This window comes from Siphateles boraxobius, unplaced genomic scaffold, assembly GCF_051911475.1.
Source record: "Siphateles boraxobius isolate OS27281-9 unplaced genomic scaffold, OSU_SipBor_1 61, whole genome shotgun sequence".
NCBI classification, from domain to species: Eukaryota; Metazoa; Chordata; class Actinopteri; order Cypriniformes; family Leuciscidae; genus Siphateles; species Siphateles boraxobius.
Window position 1 is genome coordinate 2,573,619 of NW_027509188.1, and position 13,868 is coordinate 2,587,486.

Consider the following 13,868-nt stretch of genomic DNA (forward strand, 5'->3'; position numbering starts at 1 on the left):
AAATAAAAAAGAAGTCAAAATAATAAATAAAATGAGACATTTAACCAAATGCAACTCAACCATGTTTTACAATTTATTTTCTCAACATTACGGACATAATATACAAATAAATATATAAACAGACATATTTTGAATTCAGATAAATGTTACTTCATTAAAAAGTTTTAAAAATATATCAACATGCTTTTAATCAAACGGGCAATATCATTTTAGTCATCTTTTGTTTACTTATCAGTGGCATTATAAAAAATATACTTAGCTTTTTCAAAAAGATTTAAACAAAATATTATCTACAAGGTCAGCTGACTGTGTAAAAAAAAAAACTTAATGAGAGCATTACACTTTTCACACATCCCCACACAATAAACAAATTACCAACAGCTGTCAGTAATGCAGGTTTTGTTAACTTTACACTTCATGTGTGGAACAGTGTGTTTCTGTTGGTGAATACATTGGTATTGTATTATTGTTCATTTAATGTACCCTGACTTATTGAGGTGAATTAACTATAGCTATATAGTCATATTCTCTGTGCATTACTTTCTCACAGACATTCTGCAATCCCTCTGTTTTTGGAATGTGGGCTTGGTAGTTTTCCCTCACAAGGGTGTCTCGTTGAAGTGAACCCGTCTTAGCAAAGGAATGTGCTAAATTGCTGTTTGTCATGGCAGCAGATGGACACCAGCAGTCATCTGAATGGCCCAAAATCTTGCACTTGCTTGTGCATGCCCACAAACCTTGATAGACAAAAAGAAGATCATTATCAGTAGGTATAAGCTTTTTAGTCTATGGAAACAGACAACGTAGAGGTATTATAAATTCTTACTAGACCATGTATGTCAGCTGATATTAAAATAGGCAGTACATCTGCATATTATCAATCTCTTGTCTCTCAATAAAAACACTTTTCTGATATAGAAATTTCTCCATTAGCTACAGTATGTCTTTATGTCAGTATGCTACTCAATTATTATATAGTGGCAACATCTACCTGCAATTATTTATTTTTTTTCAAATAAACAACATACTTATCCAAAAAGGAACACTTAAATAAGTGAGGAAATCATACAGTAAAACATGCAGGGCTGAATATCTCTGTATCTAAAATACGGAAGCAAACTTTACATTTGAGTTTCAGGCAGGATGCAGTTATCAAATAAATACTGTCACGCGCTAATTTAAGCTTGTAAATTGCCACAAAAACTACAGTTTGGAAGACATTTATCTAGAATAAAAACAATGCAATATGCTATTATACTATACTATAATAGTTTTCTAATTGTATTTTTGGTTTACACTATTTTTAGTTGCATTATTATAATATTAGGTATGTGTGCACATCCCCAGTCAACTCTCTGACCCCCCTGAAAGCCATTGTGTAAGGACATTGTGCTTTACACGACATGGACACACACATATTAAGACTGCACTGATGCTTAGGGCTACCATTTTGAACGTTGTTTTGATGATCGTCTTTTCTTGGTCCATCGCCGCTTGTATCTGAATCACTGTCATTGAAGTCGCTGTCTCCATTCCCGCTGTCCTTTCCACTGATTTGAGGGTCTTGTGCTGCTATGGTTGAGGTGCCTTTCCAAATTTTAGTAAGTCTCAGATCATCTTTACCATAACCAGGTAGAGTGGAATAATCCTATAAAAAAGATTATATATATATATATATATATATATATATATATATATATATATATATATATATATATATATCATCATCAACAACAAACTTTAGAATATGAACCAGATAATAATATCAGATTATAGCAATATAGGCTATAACTTACTTCTGCCTTGACTCCGCGGCTTTTGTCCTTTAGATCAAAGACACATGTACCATCTTCAGAGCTGCAGGAAATATCGCTGCCTGTCTGGATGAAGCCTGAAAAAGTTGGCTTTTTTGAGTAAGGTTGAATATCAAACACGATGCCACTGTGAATTGGAATTAGTAGGTCGTTGTGGTCCGCTTTAACTCTGTCCTCGTTTCCAGAATGGCTGTCTCCTCGATTATTCACCTTTCGTTTATTACAAGTTGTCGCAATGAGAATAATGGCTAAAAGTAGTAGTGTGCAGCTCCCCGCCAGTACCACAATTATAACGAGTGAATGATCCCCTTCCCGAATCTCCTCGTCAGTTCTGTGCCGGAATATATTGCGGCCACTGGGAACAGATCCTGCAATGATCTTGAAATCGATAATGACTACTGTAGTTAATGAAGGTCTCCCATTGTCACTGACACTTACTGTTATTTTCAAGTTCTCGTAAACTTTGTAGTTGAGTTCACGATTCAGATAAATTTCTCCGGTGGCTCTATTAATGGAGAACACAGAGGAGACACCCTCTGAGATTCTGAATGACAATTCTGCGTTGGCACCTTCGTCAGCATCCCTAGCATGTATCTGGGTTATAACGTAACCTGAAGGCGCGTTTTTGGGTAGTGTAACCTCGGCAGTATTATTACTCAGCGCAGGCTGTGTGATAAAGGGAGCGTTATCATTCTGGTCAACGATTTTTAGATTGATGATTGCGCTGCCTTGGAGTGGTGGCGAGCCTCCGTCACTTGCTTGAATACGTAGCTGTAGCTTTTTGAGGACCTCGTAGTTGAAACTTTTGAGCGCATAGAGCGAGCCCGTTGCGGAATCTAGAGAGACAAAAGTTGACACCGGAGAGCCTATGATGTAGGTGTCCAGGAGCTTATAGCTGATTTTGCTGTTTTCCCCTAAGTCGGGGTCTCTGGCCACTACAGTTGTGATATATGCACCTGGTGCATTGTTCTCCACCAAGGACACTTCATAGACAGGTTTACTGAAAACAGGCGCGTTGTCATTCTCATCACTCAACCTTATAGTATATTGCTTAATTGTTCTTAAGGGAGGTGATCCTAGGTCTTCGGCAACAACCGTTAAGTTATACTCCGCAATTTTTTCCCTATCAAGTGGAGATGTCGTTACAATCATAAAACTGTCCTCATAGGCTTGCTGGAGTTTGAAGTTATTGTGCCCATAGAGAGCACAGTGAATCTGTCCGTTTGCACCCGAGTCCCTGTCCGCAGTGCTGATCAGAGCCACAAAGCTTTCTTTAGCAACATCCTCTGTGATGTACGCTATTTCCTCTGTGACCGAGGCAATAGTGATGTAATGTAGTGGTGTAATTGTGATTTCTGGTGCATTGTCATTCACATCCTGCACGTGAACAACAACTTTACAGATAGATGGGCTCGGATTAGGACCCAAGTCAGATGCCTGTATATCGAACTCATATGTTTTCTTGCTCTCAAAATCAATCGGGCTCTCGAGCGTCAACTGCCCGGATTTTCGGTCAACGTTGAAATGTTGTCGTATCTCCAAGGGCACCTGATTTCCGAACCCATACACAACTTCCCCATTCAATCCATCGTCTGGATCAACCGCATTTAAGTCCAAAAGCAGAGTCCCCACTGGCGAGTCCTCCAGTATATCAACTGAAAAATTGTTCCGGTCGAACACAGGGCTATTGTCATTAAAGTCTTTTACTTTGACATTGATCTTTGTGGTGCTGGACCTTGATGGATTTCCTCCATCTGTTGCGACGAGCTCCAAAACATAGGAGGCATGTGTCTCCCTGTCTAGTTCTTTCATTAGCACCAACTCCGCATATTTAACCCCATCAGCTCTGCTCAACACTTCAATAGTAAAGTGACTGTTGACAGATATTTGGTAGCTTTGAATGTAGTTCAAACCCACGTCCTCGTCCATGGCAACATCTAAAGAGATTCTAGTGCCGACTGCTGTGTTTTCTGAAATTTCCAAAGTTGATTCCTTTCTAGAGAACTCAGGAGCGTGGTCGTTGATGTCCTTTACTTCCACTTCAATATGAATTAATTTAAATTGCTCATTCGAGAGACTCACAACGTCGAATGCAATAAGACACTGGACCACATTCTTACATATTTTTTCTCTGTCTATTCGTTCTCCAACTGTTAGCTGTCCGTCTTTTTCTCTGAGCCTAATAAAAGATGCGTTGAACTGCTTCATCATTTTGAAATTGGTCTTAGTGTCATCTGAGGGATTTAAGCTCATGTCCTTGGCCAAGTTTCCGATGACAGTGAATAAAGCGTCCTCTTCATAAGTCTGATATTTCATGATCATTCCCACTGCTAAAGTAGACAGAAAAGGCAGTACAAAGGCCACTGTCCACCAATGGCACAAAACTCGACTGCTAGGAATCCCTCCCATCATGGTTTGTCAAGAAGTTACCGCTGTATGTAACTTCAATTGAGGAAAATATTTTAAAGCCAACAGTTGTCAAATATACTTGTATTTTGTTTCTCTGAAGCCAGGAGGAGAAAAGCTGTGTCTCTGTGTGCACTCTGTCGGTTCTGTGTGCAGCTCGAGAAAACTGCAATGGATGGGTGGTTTATAGACACTTAATGCAAATGAGATAAAGTGTGACTAATCCCTGCTTTGAAAAAAGATCTTTTAAAAGCACATTAAGAAATGCCACAAAGCAGGCATTTTAGTGCACACTATTTCCTAGGGGGGAAATTTGTTTTGAAAATTGTTTCCTAACATTTTTATTTAATTCAAACATCATATTACAAAATCATTGAAAAGCAATTAAATAAACAAATAATTAAACGTTACAAAAGCTAACCAAGTTTTCATCATGTACAACAGAACCTTATTAATACACCATATCTCACAAAAAGCAGGAACATTATTTGTAAGACTGTAATATGCAAATACTGTTCTCTATCTTGCTTGATTTAGGATCTGTTGCTGCAACCTCTACACCCTTATTTTTTCTTGTTTTCCATATCGCCAGTTTTGCTGTCCCTATTAGATTTCAATAAACATACGTAATCTCCTTCTTAATAAAAATCTATACTTCAGTCCTATGAATATGTTATCTGAAAATTATTGTTAGGGCTTATGTAAAGCCCTGAAACTAAGTTGTAAGTATTTCAAAAAGACTAAAAGTCTAATACATTTTAAAAACAGATGCTCAAAATCTCCATTGGCAAAAAACCTACAGTGCTCACCCACTGCTGGATTCAGGTGTGCCACATGTCTGTCCGTAGCTATCGCCGTGTGAATAATCCTCCACTGTAGATCAACAGTTCGCTTCTCTACAGGAAGTTTATTCATGGCCCCTGACCATCCGGAGGCTTTTTGTCTCTTTAGTGATTTTTGTTGTGTGATAAATTGATAAAAATCTAATTGAGGAGTCCAGAAATTCTAGATTGAGTCAGCAGCTTCACCCTCATTCTCATCACACATTAGCAGTGCAATACCAATCCTTGTCTCTTCAAACTCGTGTCTGCCACTCGGGTTTATACTTTTGTATTACCAGAAAATGGGTAACACTTTAGAATACTGTTTCTGACTTACTGCATAACTAATAAGGAATTACTGAAGAACGAATAGGTAATTCTTCATTAACTACTGTTAACTACTAAGGAAGATGTGTTAACTAATCAGTATGTAATAGAATTTTATGATTGTGTTAAGTAACAGTTACTTATAACTAATGAAGTTACATAATAACTAATGATGTCTGTCATACCTCCTGAAGAACTACTATTAATTATCTACTAATTAAGGTTCAAGAAAAATAACTAAGTAACTACTTAACAGTCATAAAAAAACTACATTGAGTTGCGGCCCTTTCTTATTTACTAATGTTATCAATAGTAGTAATATTATGAAAATACAATTTTAACAAATACATATACATTTTAAAGAGTTTTTTGCCTGTGTGGTTTTGTGTGTTCTGCAAGAAATCAACTTCAGAAAGGAACCCCACTCAAGTGCCTTGCCTCAAACTAACCTCAGATTAGTTTTTATATTTTATAAACAGTACTGTGTGTGTCTGTTTCCCTGAGCATAGAATGCCATGTATCAGTTAATTCATGTTTTTGAGGCAACGACTGAGGGAAACCCATTAGTAATTAATAAAAAATGATCAAATAATTCTACAGGAATTACTTATAACCTGCAACAGTGTTCTAAAGTGAAAATATAGGGAACTCATTAGTAATTCATAAAGAATTACCACATTAATTACCAATAATAAACTGTAAGTTATAAAACAGGTATATACTGCCAACACTGTTGCCAGTAGTTTACTGTAAGATTTTGTTTTTTGGGTCACCATTGTGCTGAAGAGCAGAGCCTGTGCTTCAGTCCAGGAGAAGAAACATTGATGATACGCTGCTTGTTGCTTTATTTGCAACCGCATGTTTCCGTGACTGTGTAGTTGGTTCAGTGGAAAGCTTTTTAAATACAATATTTTGTTAGTGGATTCAAATTAAATAAGTTCACAGTCAACTTTGCTCACATTATTATTTGTGCATTATACATTTTAGTTAATACATTTAAATGGCAGTTGGTCAATTTAAGGCAGTTGGTCTCTGCAAGTAAAATTAGTTAACACGAGTTTTAATTTCGTAGATTACAGTAAATAGCTGTACATTTAACAGTAAATTATTGGCAACAGTGTTGCCAGTATTTTACTTTTAAAAAAGCCTGGTAAGGTCTAACAGTGTAAGCCTAACATTAATGGTGATTTAGTCAACTGTTACATTTACGAGACGTGTCAACAGCACAGCATTTCTGTTGTGCCCTTTTTTCCCTTCTGGAATCTAGCCTGCTGTGCCAGGTGTGAAACTGCCCTTTTCAAATAGGATTTCTTTAAAGCTTCAGGATATTTAAAGGGCTTTCTATAGGATTAGTCCATATCAAATGCTTGTGAACCCCTCGTCAGCACGTGATAGCGGGGTATCCCAATGCGACGTCAATGGCATGATTTTGCAATGGCAGCCGGAGGGAGATGAAGTCCCAGGAGTTCTCCTGTCTGCGTTTAGACTGAACACAATAAGACAGCGCCATATGCGTGTCGCCTCCACGGGACACAATTACGGTCGTAACTCTTTTGACTAAATTAAGCTGGCTATTGAATTGCCCCTGCCGACCTGAACCGCCTATTAAAATGCGTTTAGGGAGCCTCTGAGATCGCCACGGCTAGTTAAGAGATTTTCTGGAGGTTTCCCCTTCACTGGACAACACTTATAACAGAGCCACAAAGAAACAGTTGGAATCCATCTGTCACCATTGAGCTCGAGGCGCAAAATGCGAAATAATTGTGGCAATATTTTTCTCTTGCACTTGTTTGCTCATAAGATAACTTTAAGTTTGAATCTAAGTGTAGGTTAAATTTTATATTTGATCATATTTAGAAATATACATTTTACATGGTGAATTACATAGCTGCTAACTGAAATACCCAAGTGAATTCAAGTCGAGTTTTATAGCGATTTATAGGCTAAAATAGGAATTGTTTCAAAGAAGCTTCACAATAATAAACCGGAAAGAAATAGAAAGAACTTAATTTAAACTTCAAACTTGAGAGAAATTCAAATTGTGCTGTAAAGCAGCAGCAAGATCATATTGTCTTTATTCAGCGTAGTTAAGTTCAGTGATTAAAGTACACTCATTAAGAAACAAGTTCAGTTCAGCTATAAGCAGTTCTGCTGAAGACAATATTGTGTCGTTTTTTTTTTTGGCTTGAGTCAGATTGATTCCATTCGGGGATGCGTTTTCCGCACAACGACATAATCACCAACATTAGGAGCAGCGAGTATGAACACACACACTGAAAACCATCACATGATTGGGGATAAGGTGCCTCGATCAACGGCACCTCAGTAATAGCTATCCTGCAGGTATTGAGAATCAAACCCTCAACCTTCGAGTTACCAGTCTGACTCTTTAATCATTAGGCCACGACTGCCCACATATATATTTAAAAAACATCTCCATGTATAATATACAGTTATCTACTCTTATACTAACTATTAGATCTATAAAATAATTACCATCAAGGTTTTCTATAAAGTCATAAAACACTTTCCAGATGGACCAAAATATATGAAGTTTGTTTTTCATTGAATAATGAATCTTATAAGGCAAGACATGTGGTCATCCCATGTATGTAATGACTTGACCCCAGGACTTTCTTATTTTTCCAAGACCAGGCAATTACATGATTAGCCTCCAACTGTCACGGGTTGTAAAGATCACAAACACGACAATGGAGGGTAAATGGTATTTTAATAGAGCTAAAAAAAAAAATGAAACTCACAGATAAACACCACAACACATTAAGGAGACAGGACAACGAACAATAAAAACACAGGATCTTATATACAGATGATGACAAGGTGAACACAGCTGAACAGAATGATGAATCATATTAGTAACCATGGAGACAAACAAGTAGCGGGAGCTGAACAAAGGAAGACAGGAACCAATGAATACTAATTAAAAGTCCATGAAAGTGAAACTAAGAACAAACATAACTAAATATCTCTGACACCAGAAAACTAACAACAATCCTTCATGGTCATTTCACATATAAAATAAGCTCTCTTTATTTATATTGAGTTGTGTGTGTAACTTTACCATACACAGCAGAGATAGATCAGATCATTTTACTGACTTGACTGAAATTAAATATTTAGCAAAATTCTAAGCAATCAAATCATGTTCACATATAGTGAGAAATAATATTAATCTATAATTAAATAACATGTAAAATAAAAACTTTTGCTTTTAGAAATTGAGCGGTCATGATAATATTACAGATAAAATAATTTTCCTAAGTTGATTTGTGTTAGGCCCATCTGTAAGATTAAGCAGCAGAATTTTTTTGTTTTGTTTTGAATTTATTTTGTGTTATAGGTGTCAAGTTTACAGATGCAGAAAAGTGCCTATATCAAAAGTGTTATGTCATCACTGCTGATTACCACACTACAATAAATGATTACTTGTCAAATGAATAAATTATTTTAATCATTTTAGTTCCCATGCAGAGATTGCAGATCGATACATGACCCAGTAAAAATGCCTTCCAATAATCCTGAAAAAAGGTTAAAGGGTTAGTTCACCCAAAAATAAACATTTAGTCATAATTTAATCACCATCATGTTGTTCCAAGCATGTATGAGTTATTCTGTTGAACTTAGAAGATATTTTGAAGAATGTTGGTAACCAAACCATTTGTGCACATTGTTCCCATTGTATAAATGGGAAAAAAATGAGACATTTCTCAGAATATCTTATCATCTTTAATGTTCTTTTATTTATTTGGAAGTAAATGATGTGAGAATTTTCAACTACATAAAGATAATCAATCGCTATAGGGTGAAGAGCAAGGGAGAAAGCGAACAACCCTGATGAGTTCCCCTGTAAAGTCTGAATGGGGCAGATAGTGTTAGCATACAGGATCTAGACCCATTTCATAAACTTTTCCCAAAATCCCATCCTCTCTATAGTCTTGAACAGGTATTGCCACTCAATCCTTTGAAACACTCTTTAAGCATTCAGCATCTAATGAAGTATTAGATTTATCATGCAGTATATTAAGCACACTTTTAAAAAATGCTGGGTTGTTTCAACCCATGTTTGGGTCAAATATGGCCAAACCCAACCGTTTGGGTTTAAAAATGTAATTAAAATTTTTAAACCAAGGTTGGGTTAGTCCATATTTGACCATGGGTTAAAACAACCCAGCTTTTTTTGAGCAGCCTACTCTCAGAGGTCATGAAAACCCTGCTTCCCCCAAACAAAGCCGTTTTGATCCATCGGAACCAAATGTGTCAAATGTAGGCTATTTCTAATCTTTTTGCTAACACCTCGCAAAGGATCTTTAAATCGTTGTTAAGGAGAAAAAAATTGTCTGTGAACCACAATCAGTTGACAGCAGTGTAATCACTTCAGTGTTCAAAGAGAAAGGATGTCATTATTAACATTTATATATTTTTAAAGTGTCGTTAATGTTAAATCCTAAATCAACTATTCTATTTAAAATTGTGTTTTTTACAGTTTAGTTTAATAGTTGAATAACCGATGACAAACAAAGCAGACCGCTAAACCTCTGAAGTATTAAGAAATATCAGTCATTCTCTCTCGTGATTCACATGCCATTCACATGCTCGCGAGTTTCACAATAGTGGGATTAGACAGATCTAAAAGAATCACTTATTCACACAGTCTATTTGCATTTGTAAAGAGTCGAGAATGGCGTAGTGACAGCATTGTGAAGGCATTTGTTCTCAAGCGCTCATGAGCGTTGTTGTATGAAGGTTTTTTTGTAGGGTGCAAGTCTTTTGGTATGATAATTAGGAGATTTGGACTCTTTGTCAAGCATGAAAGCATTAGAAAAGAATTATGAGGGTGTTGACTAATCGCCCCGATTGCTTTTTTTTTAACACACGCGCACACACACGCACACACGCATTCACACACACACACACGCACGCACAAGGACATTGCATTTGTTTGTACACATGCGCACGCACATACACACACACATACGCATACACACACACACACACACATACGCATACACACACAGTGCCGGCCCGTGGGGTTGTGGGGACCTAGGCGAGATCATGAAAATTGGCGTTCATAGCAACTTGACAAGAAAGCACATAAAATGACAATTTCAACATTATGGGCCCTATCTTGCGCCCGGCGCAGAAAAAACTTTACACTGACGCATGTATCATTCCTATTTTTTACCTGCGCAAAGTGGGCTTTTCCCTCCACAGACGCACTTCGGTAAACTAGGAAATGAACTTGCGCTCCCTGGGGGGGTCGGCGCAAAAAGGAGGCGTGTTTCGGCGCAAACATTCCCTAGTGGTATTTTGCAGTTCCAGAAAACAATCCCGCCACTGTCAGTGTCCCGTTGCGCGTTGTTCATAATGCTATTTTAAGCGCACATGTTTGGCCATAATGTAGCGGGTGCACAACGCGCATACACTTTGATTCTCTCATCAACACAGACGCAGTTTTTGTTTTTGCAAATCATACATTATAACAAGGAAAAATATTAACACCTGAGGGAAATCATTGTGGTGTGAGATGTAAAAAAATCTAGGCCTAAATCTAGCTTACACATTTACCCAAATATTTCAGGCAGAGCCAGCCCGAGCCTTTTGGGGGCCCTAAGCAGAATGTGATTTGGGGGCCCCCCTCCCACTACGCAGAGTCACCTTGGCTTGACGATTATTGACACAAATATCACGCAATAATGATACATTATAAATTAAAACAGTGAGGTTATGTATTAATACAAAATAAATACTTAATAAAAAATAGATAGCCTACTTAAATAAAAAAGTTTTAACTTTTACTTTTCTCTTTTAATAACTCTGAAACTTCTTAAAACAAACTGTCTCAAAACATCAAATAAATTATTTGCTAAAATAATGACAAAACTGAGAAATGAGAAACATAATAAGAGCAAGGGTTCAACAATGACAATTATTGTTGAAAACTGTAAAAATATTATCATTTCTCAACTGTCTCAATACAGGATAATTGTCAAAATCTTTTTTTTTATTATTATTATTATTATTGTAACAGACTTTGTTGGATTGTAAATGACAGAATCCAACAAAGTCTGTTACTATAATACCGGTAATGATGTACTGGTGCTCGTTGTATATGTGTGTATGCAATGTATTTTTCCCCTCTGGGCTTGCCGTAGATAGGAATGGGTCAATTGCTGCACAAAACATATCGTAAATAATCATGCAAACATACTTTTATCTTGCTCTTTTTTTCTCCTCCTCTGTCATTTTCTTCTTTCTATTTTCACCACCAGAGGGATACGTCCTTTTTTGTGACATGGCTTAACATTACGGTGACTATGCGCAATTGCGCTTGAATTGTCTATGCATGCGCGAGGTGTATAGATTATGCGCATGACTTAAACGCTGGCAGACACAGCAGCAGTTGTAGGCAGGTATATTGATCATGAAATCAGAAATTTCTTGTTTTTAATTATTCATTCATTCATTCATATTAATTCATTCATGTCACTTGTTTAGTCATGTAAAAAAATTTTTTTTCGATTTTTCGACTCGTTTGGGGGGCCCCCTGGTAGCCAAGGGGCCCCAAGCAGTCGCTTAGTTCACTCATGCCACGGGCCGGCCCTGATTTCAGGCTAATTGTAGTAATGACGGATCAGACATGTTTGCCCAATAGTGGCAAGACACATATGTGACCCGTCACAGAAACCAGGGACACAAGTCGGCAGCACAACTTTCGAGCAAAATGAGAAAGAAGAGTTTTTTTTCAAAATTGGTGATTTTCAATTTTTTGGAGAATCTGTTAATTGAAATCACGAAGAAGCCTCTCCATGTTTGAGATAGTAGTATTGGTATATTTAAAAGCTAACATTTTGAGGTTGAAATCGGCTTGTTTTCGAAGATTCTAGCATGCAGTAGGGGCGTGGCGTGTCATTGTCTGTGTGTACTTCCATACTGAATAACCCGGCGCTTTTGCCCCCGCCCTCCAAGTCAACCACATGGCTACTTATTATGCTGTGCTCTGGCCAGCTCTCTCTGATATCAAAATTCAATGAAGATGGATGCCGCAAAGATTGTCGCAGACGAGATGAACCGTCTGGCAGTTACACCGAAAATGTTTTCGCCGCACTTCGTGGGCTCGGGAAACTGAACCGGAGGTATGGGCGCAGCGCGCTCGCCCTCAGTGCTTCAATACGGCGGCTCGGCTCGCTGACAGCGGTGGCTGGCTGTTTCATATGTGACGGAGAATCGAAATAGAGGATGCAGTTAAGACCTTTGCTGCTGCGATGAAGGCCTGCCGTGCGTGTTTCTGAAATGTAAGTTAAGCTTCATTTGCTCTTTAGTCGTTATTTAAGATGCTGAACCTGCTGATGATATAATGTGCTTGCGGACATTTCATTTGTGTGTGTATACGCACATAAGAAAGTGGTGTAAAGAGATTTGCAACAGTAATTTGAGGAGGTGAAATGTGATTATTTGGAAAATTGCAGAAATGACTGCTTAAAGAAAAATGCCAGCAGGCATTTGCCTCCTACATAAACTTTAATATTGTTGACATTTTGGGCACACGAGCGTTGCGTACTATTTGCGCTATATGTAGGCCTATGGCTTATTGGTCTTTGTTTGTTGTTGTTGGTTTTGCGTTATATGTATATGGCATATTGGTCTTTGTGTGTTGTTGCTGGTTTTGCGTTATACTGTATGTATATGGCATATTGGCCTTTGTGTGTTGTTGCTGGTTTTGCGTTATATGCAGGCTATATGGCATATTGGTATTTGTGTGTTGTTGCTGGTTTTGCGTTATATGTATATGGCATATTGGTCTTTATGTGTTGTTGCTGGTTTCGCGTTATATGCAGGCTATATGGCATTATTGGTCTTTGTGTGTTGTTGCTGGTACGTTGCAAATAGAGGGGCAGCACAATTGTTTTTCGCCTAGTGCGGCAGAAGTGCACTCATTCAAAGTGTAAAAAAAGCTGTAAAGCACATGGAGGAGCTTTACAGGGGGTATGGCTTATCTAAATGAGATGTAAATGAGCCCTATTGTCACCCCCAGCAGCAGAGACAGGTGAGAACTGCACAATCTTTTAGAGCTCGTTTTCTCCTCTTTGAGCTTTTTTAAGTGCCTACTTTAAAATGGCCACAACTTCTCCAAATATTATCAGATTTCCACATGTTACACATCGTTGGAAAGCTTGGATATTACACTCTCAGAATCTATGAATAACTCAAAATGCCCCAGAACCGACTTGTGTCCCTAGTTTCCGTGACTGGTCACATATGTATATAAGGACATCTGACAAATTAGTTTGTCCGTCAAGAACCAGGAAAAAAAAAATCTGAAGACTGCGAAATCACCTTTACCATAATGTAAGTACATTAAAAACCTTACTTTTTAACTTACCAGTTAAGTTGAGCTTTCTCATATTTTTTTCCTATTGCACAGTGAAATGGAGTATGTCTTGGGACTGAGAATTAGACTTCGGAGGGAGAGGGTCTACCG

At 37.7% G+C, this 13,868-nt stretch overlaps 1 protein-coding gene across 1 annotated transcript; it reads right to left on the reverse strand.

Annotated features, from left to right (window-relative positions):
- Positions 1-489: 489 nt before the first annotated feature.
- Positions 490-4,187, reverse strand: LOC143718470 (protocadherin-8-like). The gene is made up of 3 exons (XM_077209530.1): positions 1,797-4,187; positions 1,447-1,648; positions 490-737 (listed from the first exon to the last, which is right to left on the reverse strand). The coding sequence occupies exons 1-3, from the start codon at positions 4,134-4,136 to the stop codon at positions 490-492; spliced, it is 2,790 nt and encodes a 929-aa protein (XP_077065645.1). The 5' UTR covers positions 4,137-4,187.
- Positions 4,188-13,868: the final 9,681 nt, after the last annotated feature.

Bases quoted from the DNA above. Each gene is read 5' to 3' on its own strand.
- LOC143718470 (XM_077209530.1), bottom strand. From the start codon at position 4,136: ATGATCATGAAATATCAGACTTATGAAGAGGACGCTTTATTCACTGTC. The intron at 1,649-1,796 runs GTAAGTTATAGC...TCTTTTTTATAG, and splicing joins GCCGCGGAGTCAAGGCAGAA to GATTATTCCACTCTACCTGG. The intron at 738-1,446 runs GTAGCCCTAAGC...TTGTCTATCAAG, and splicing joins TCAAAACAACGTTCAAAATG to GTTTGTGGGCATGCACAAGC.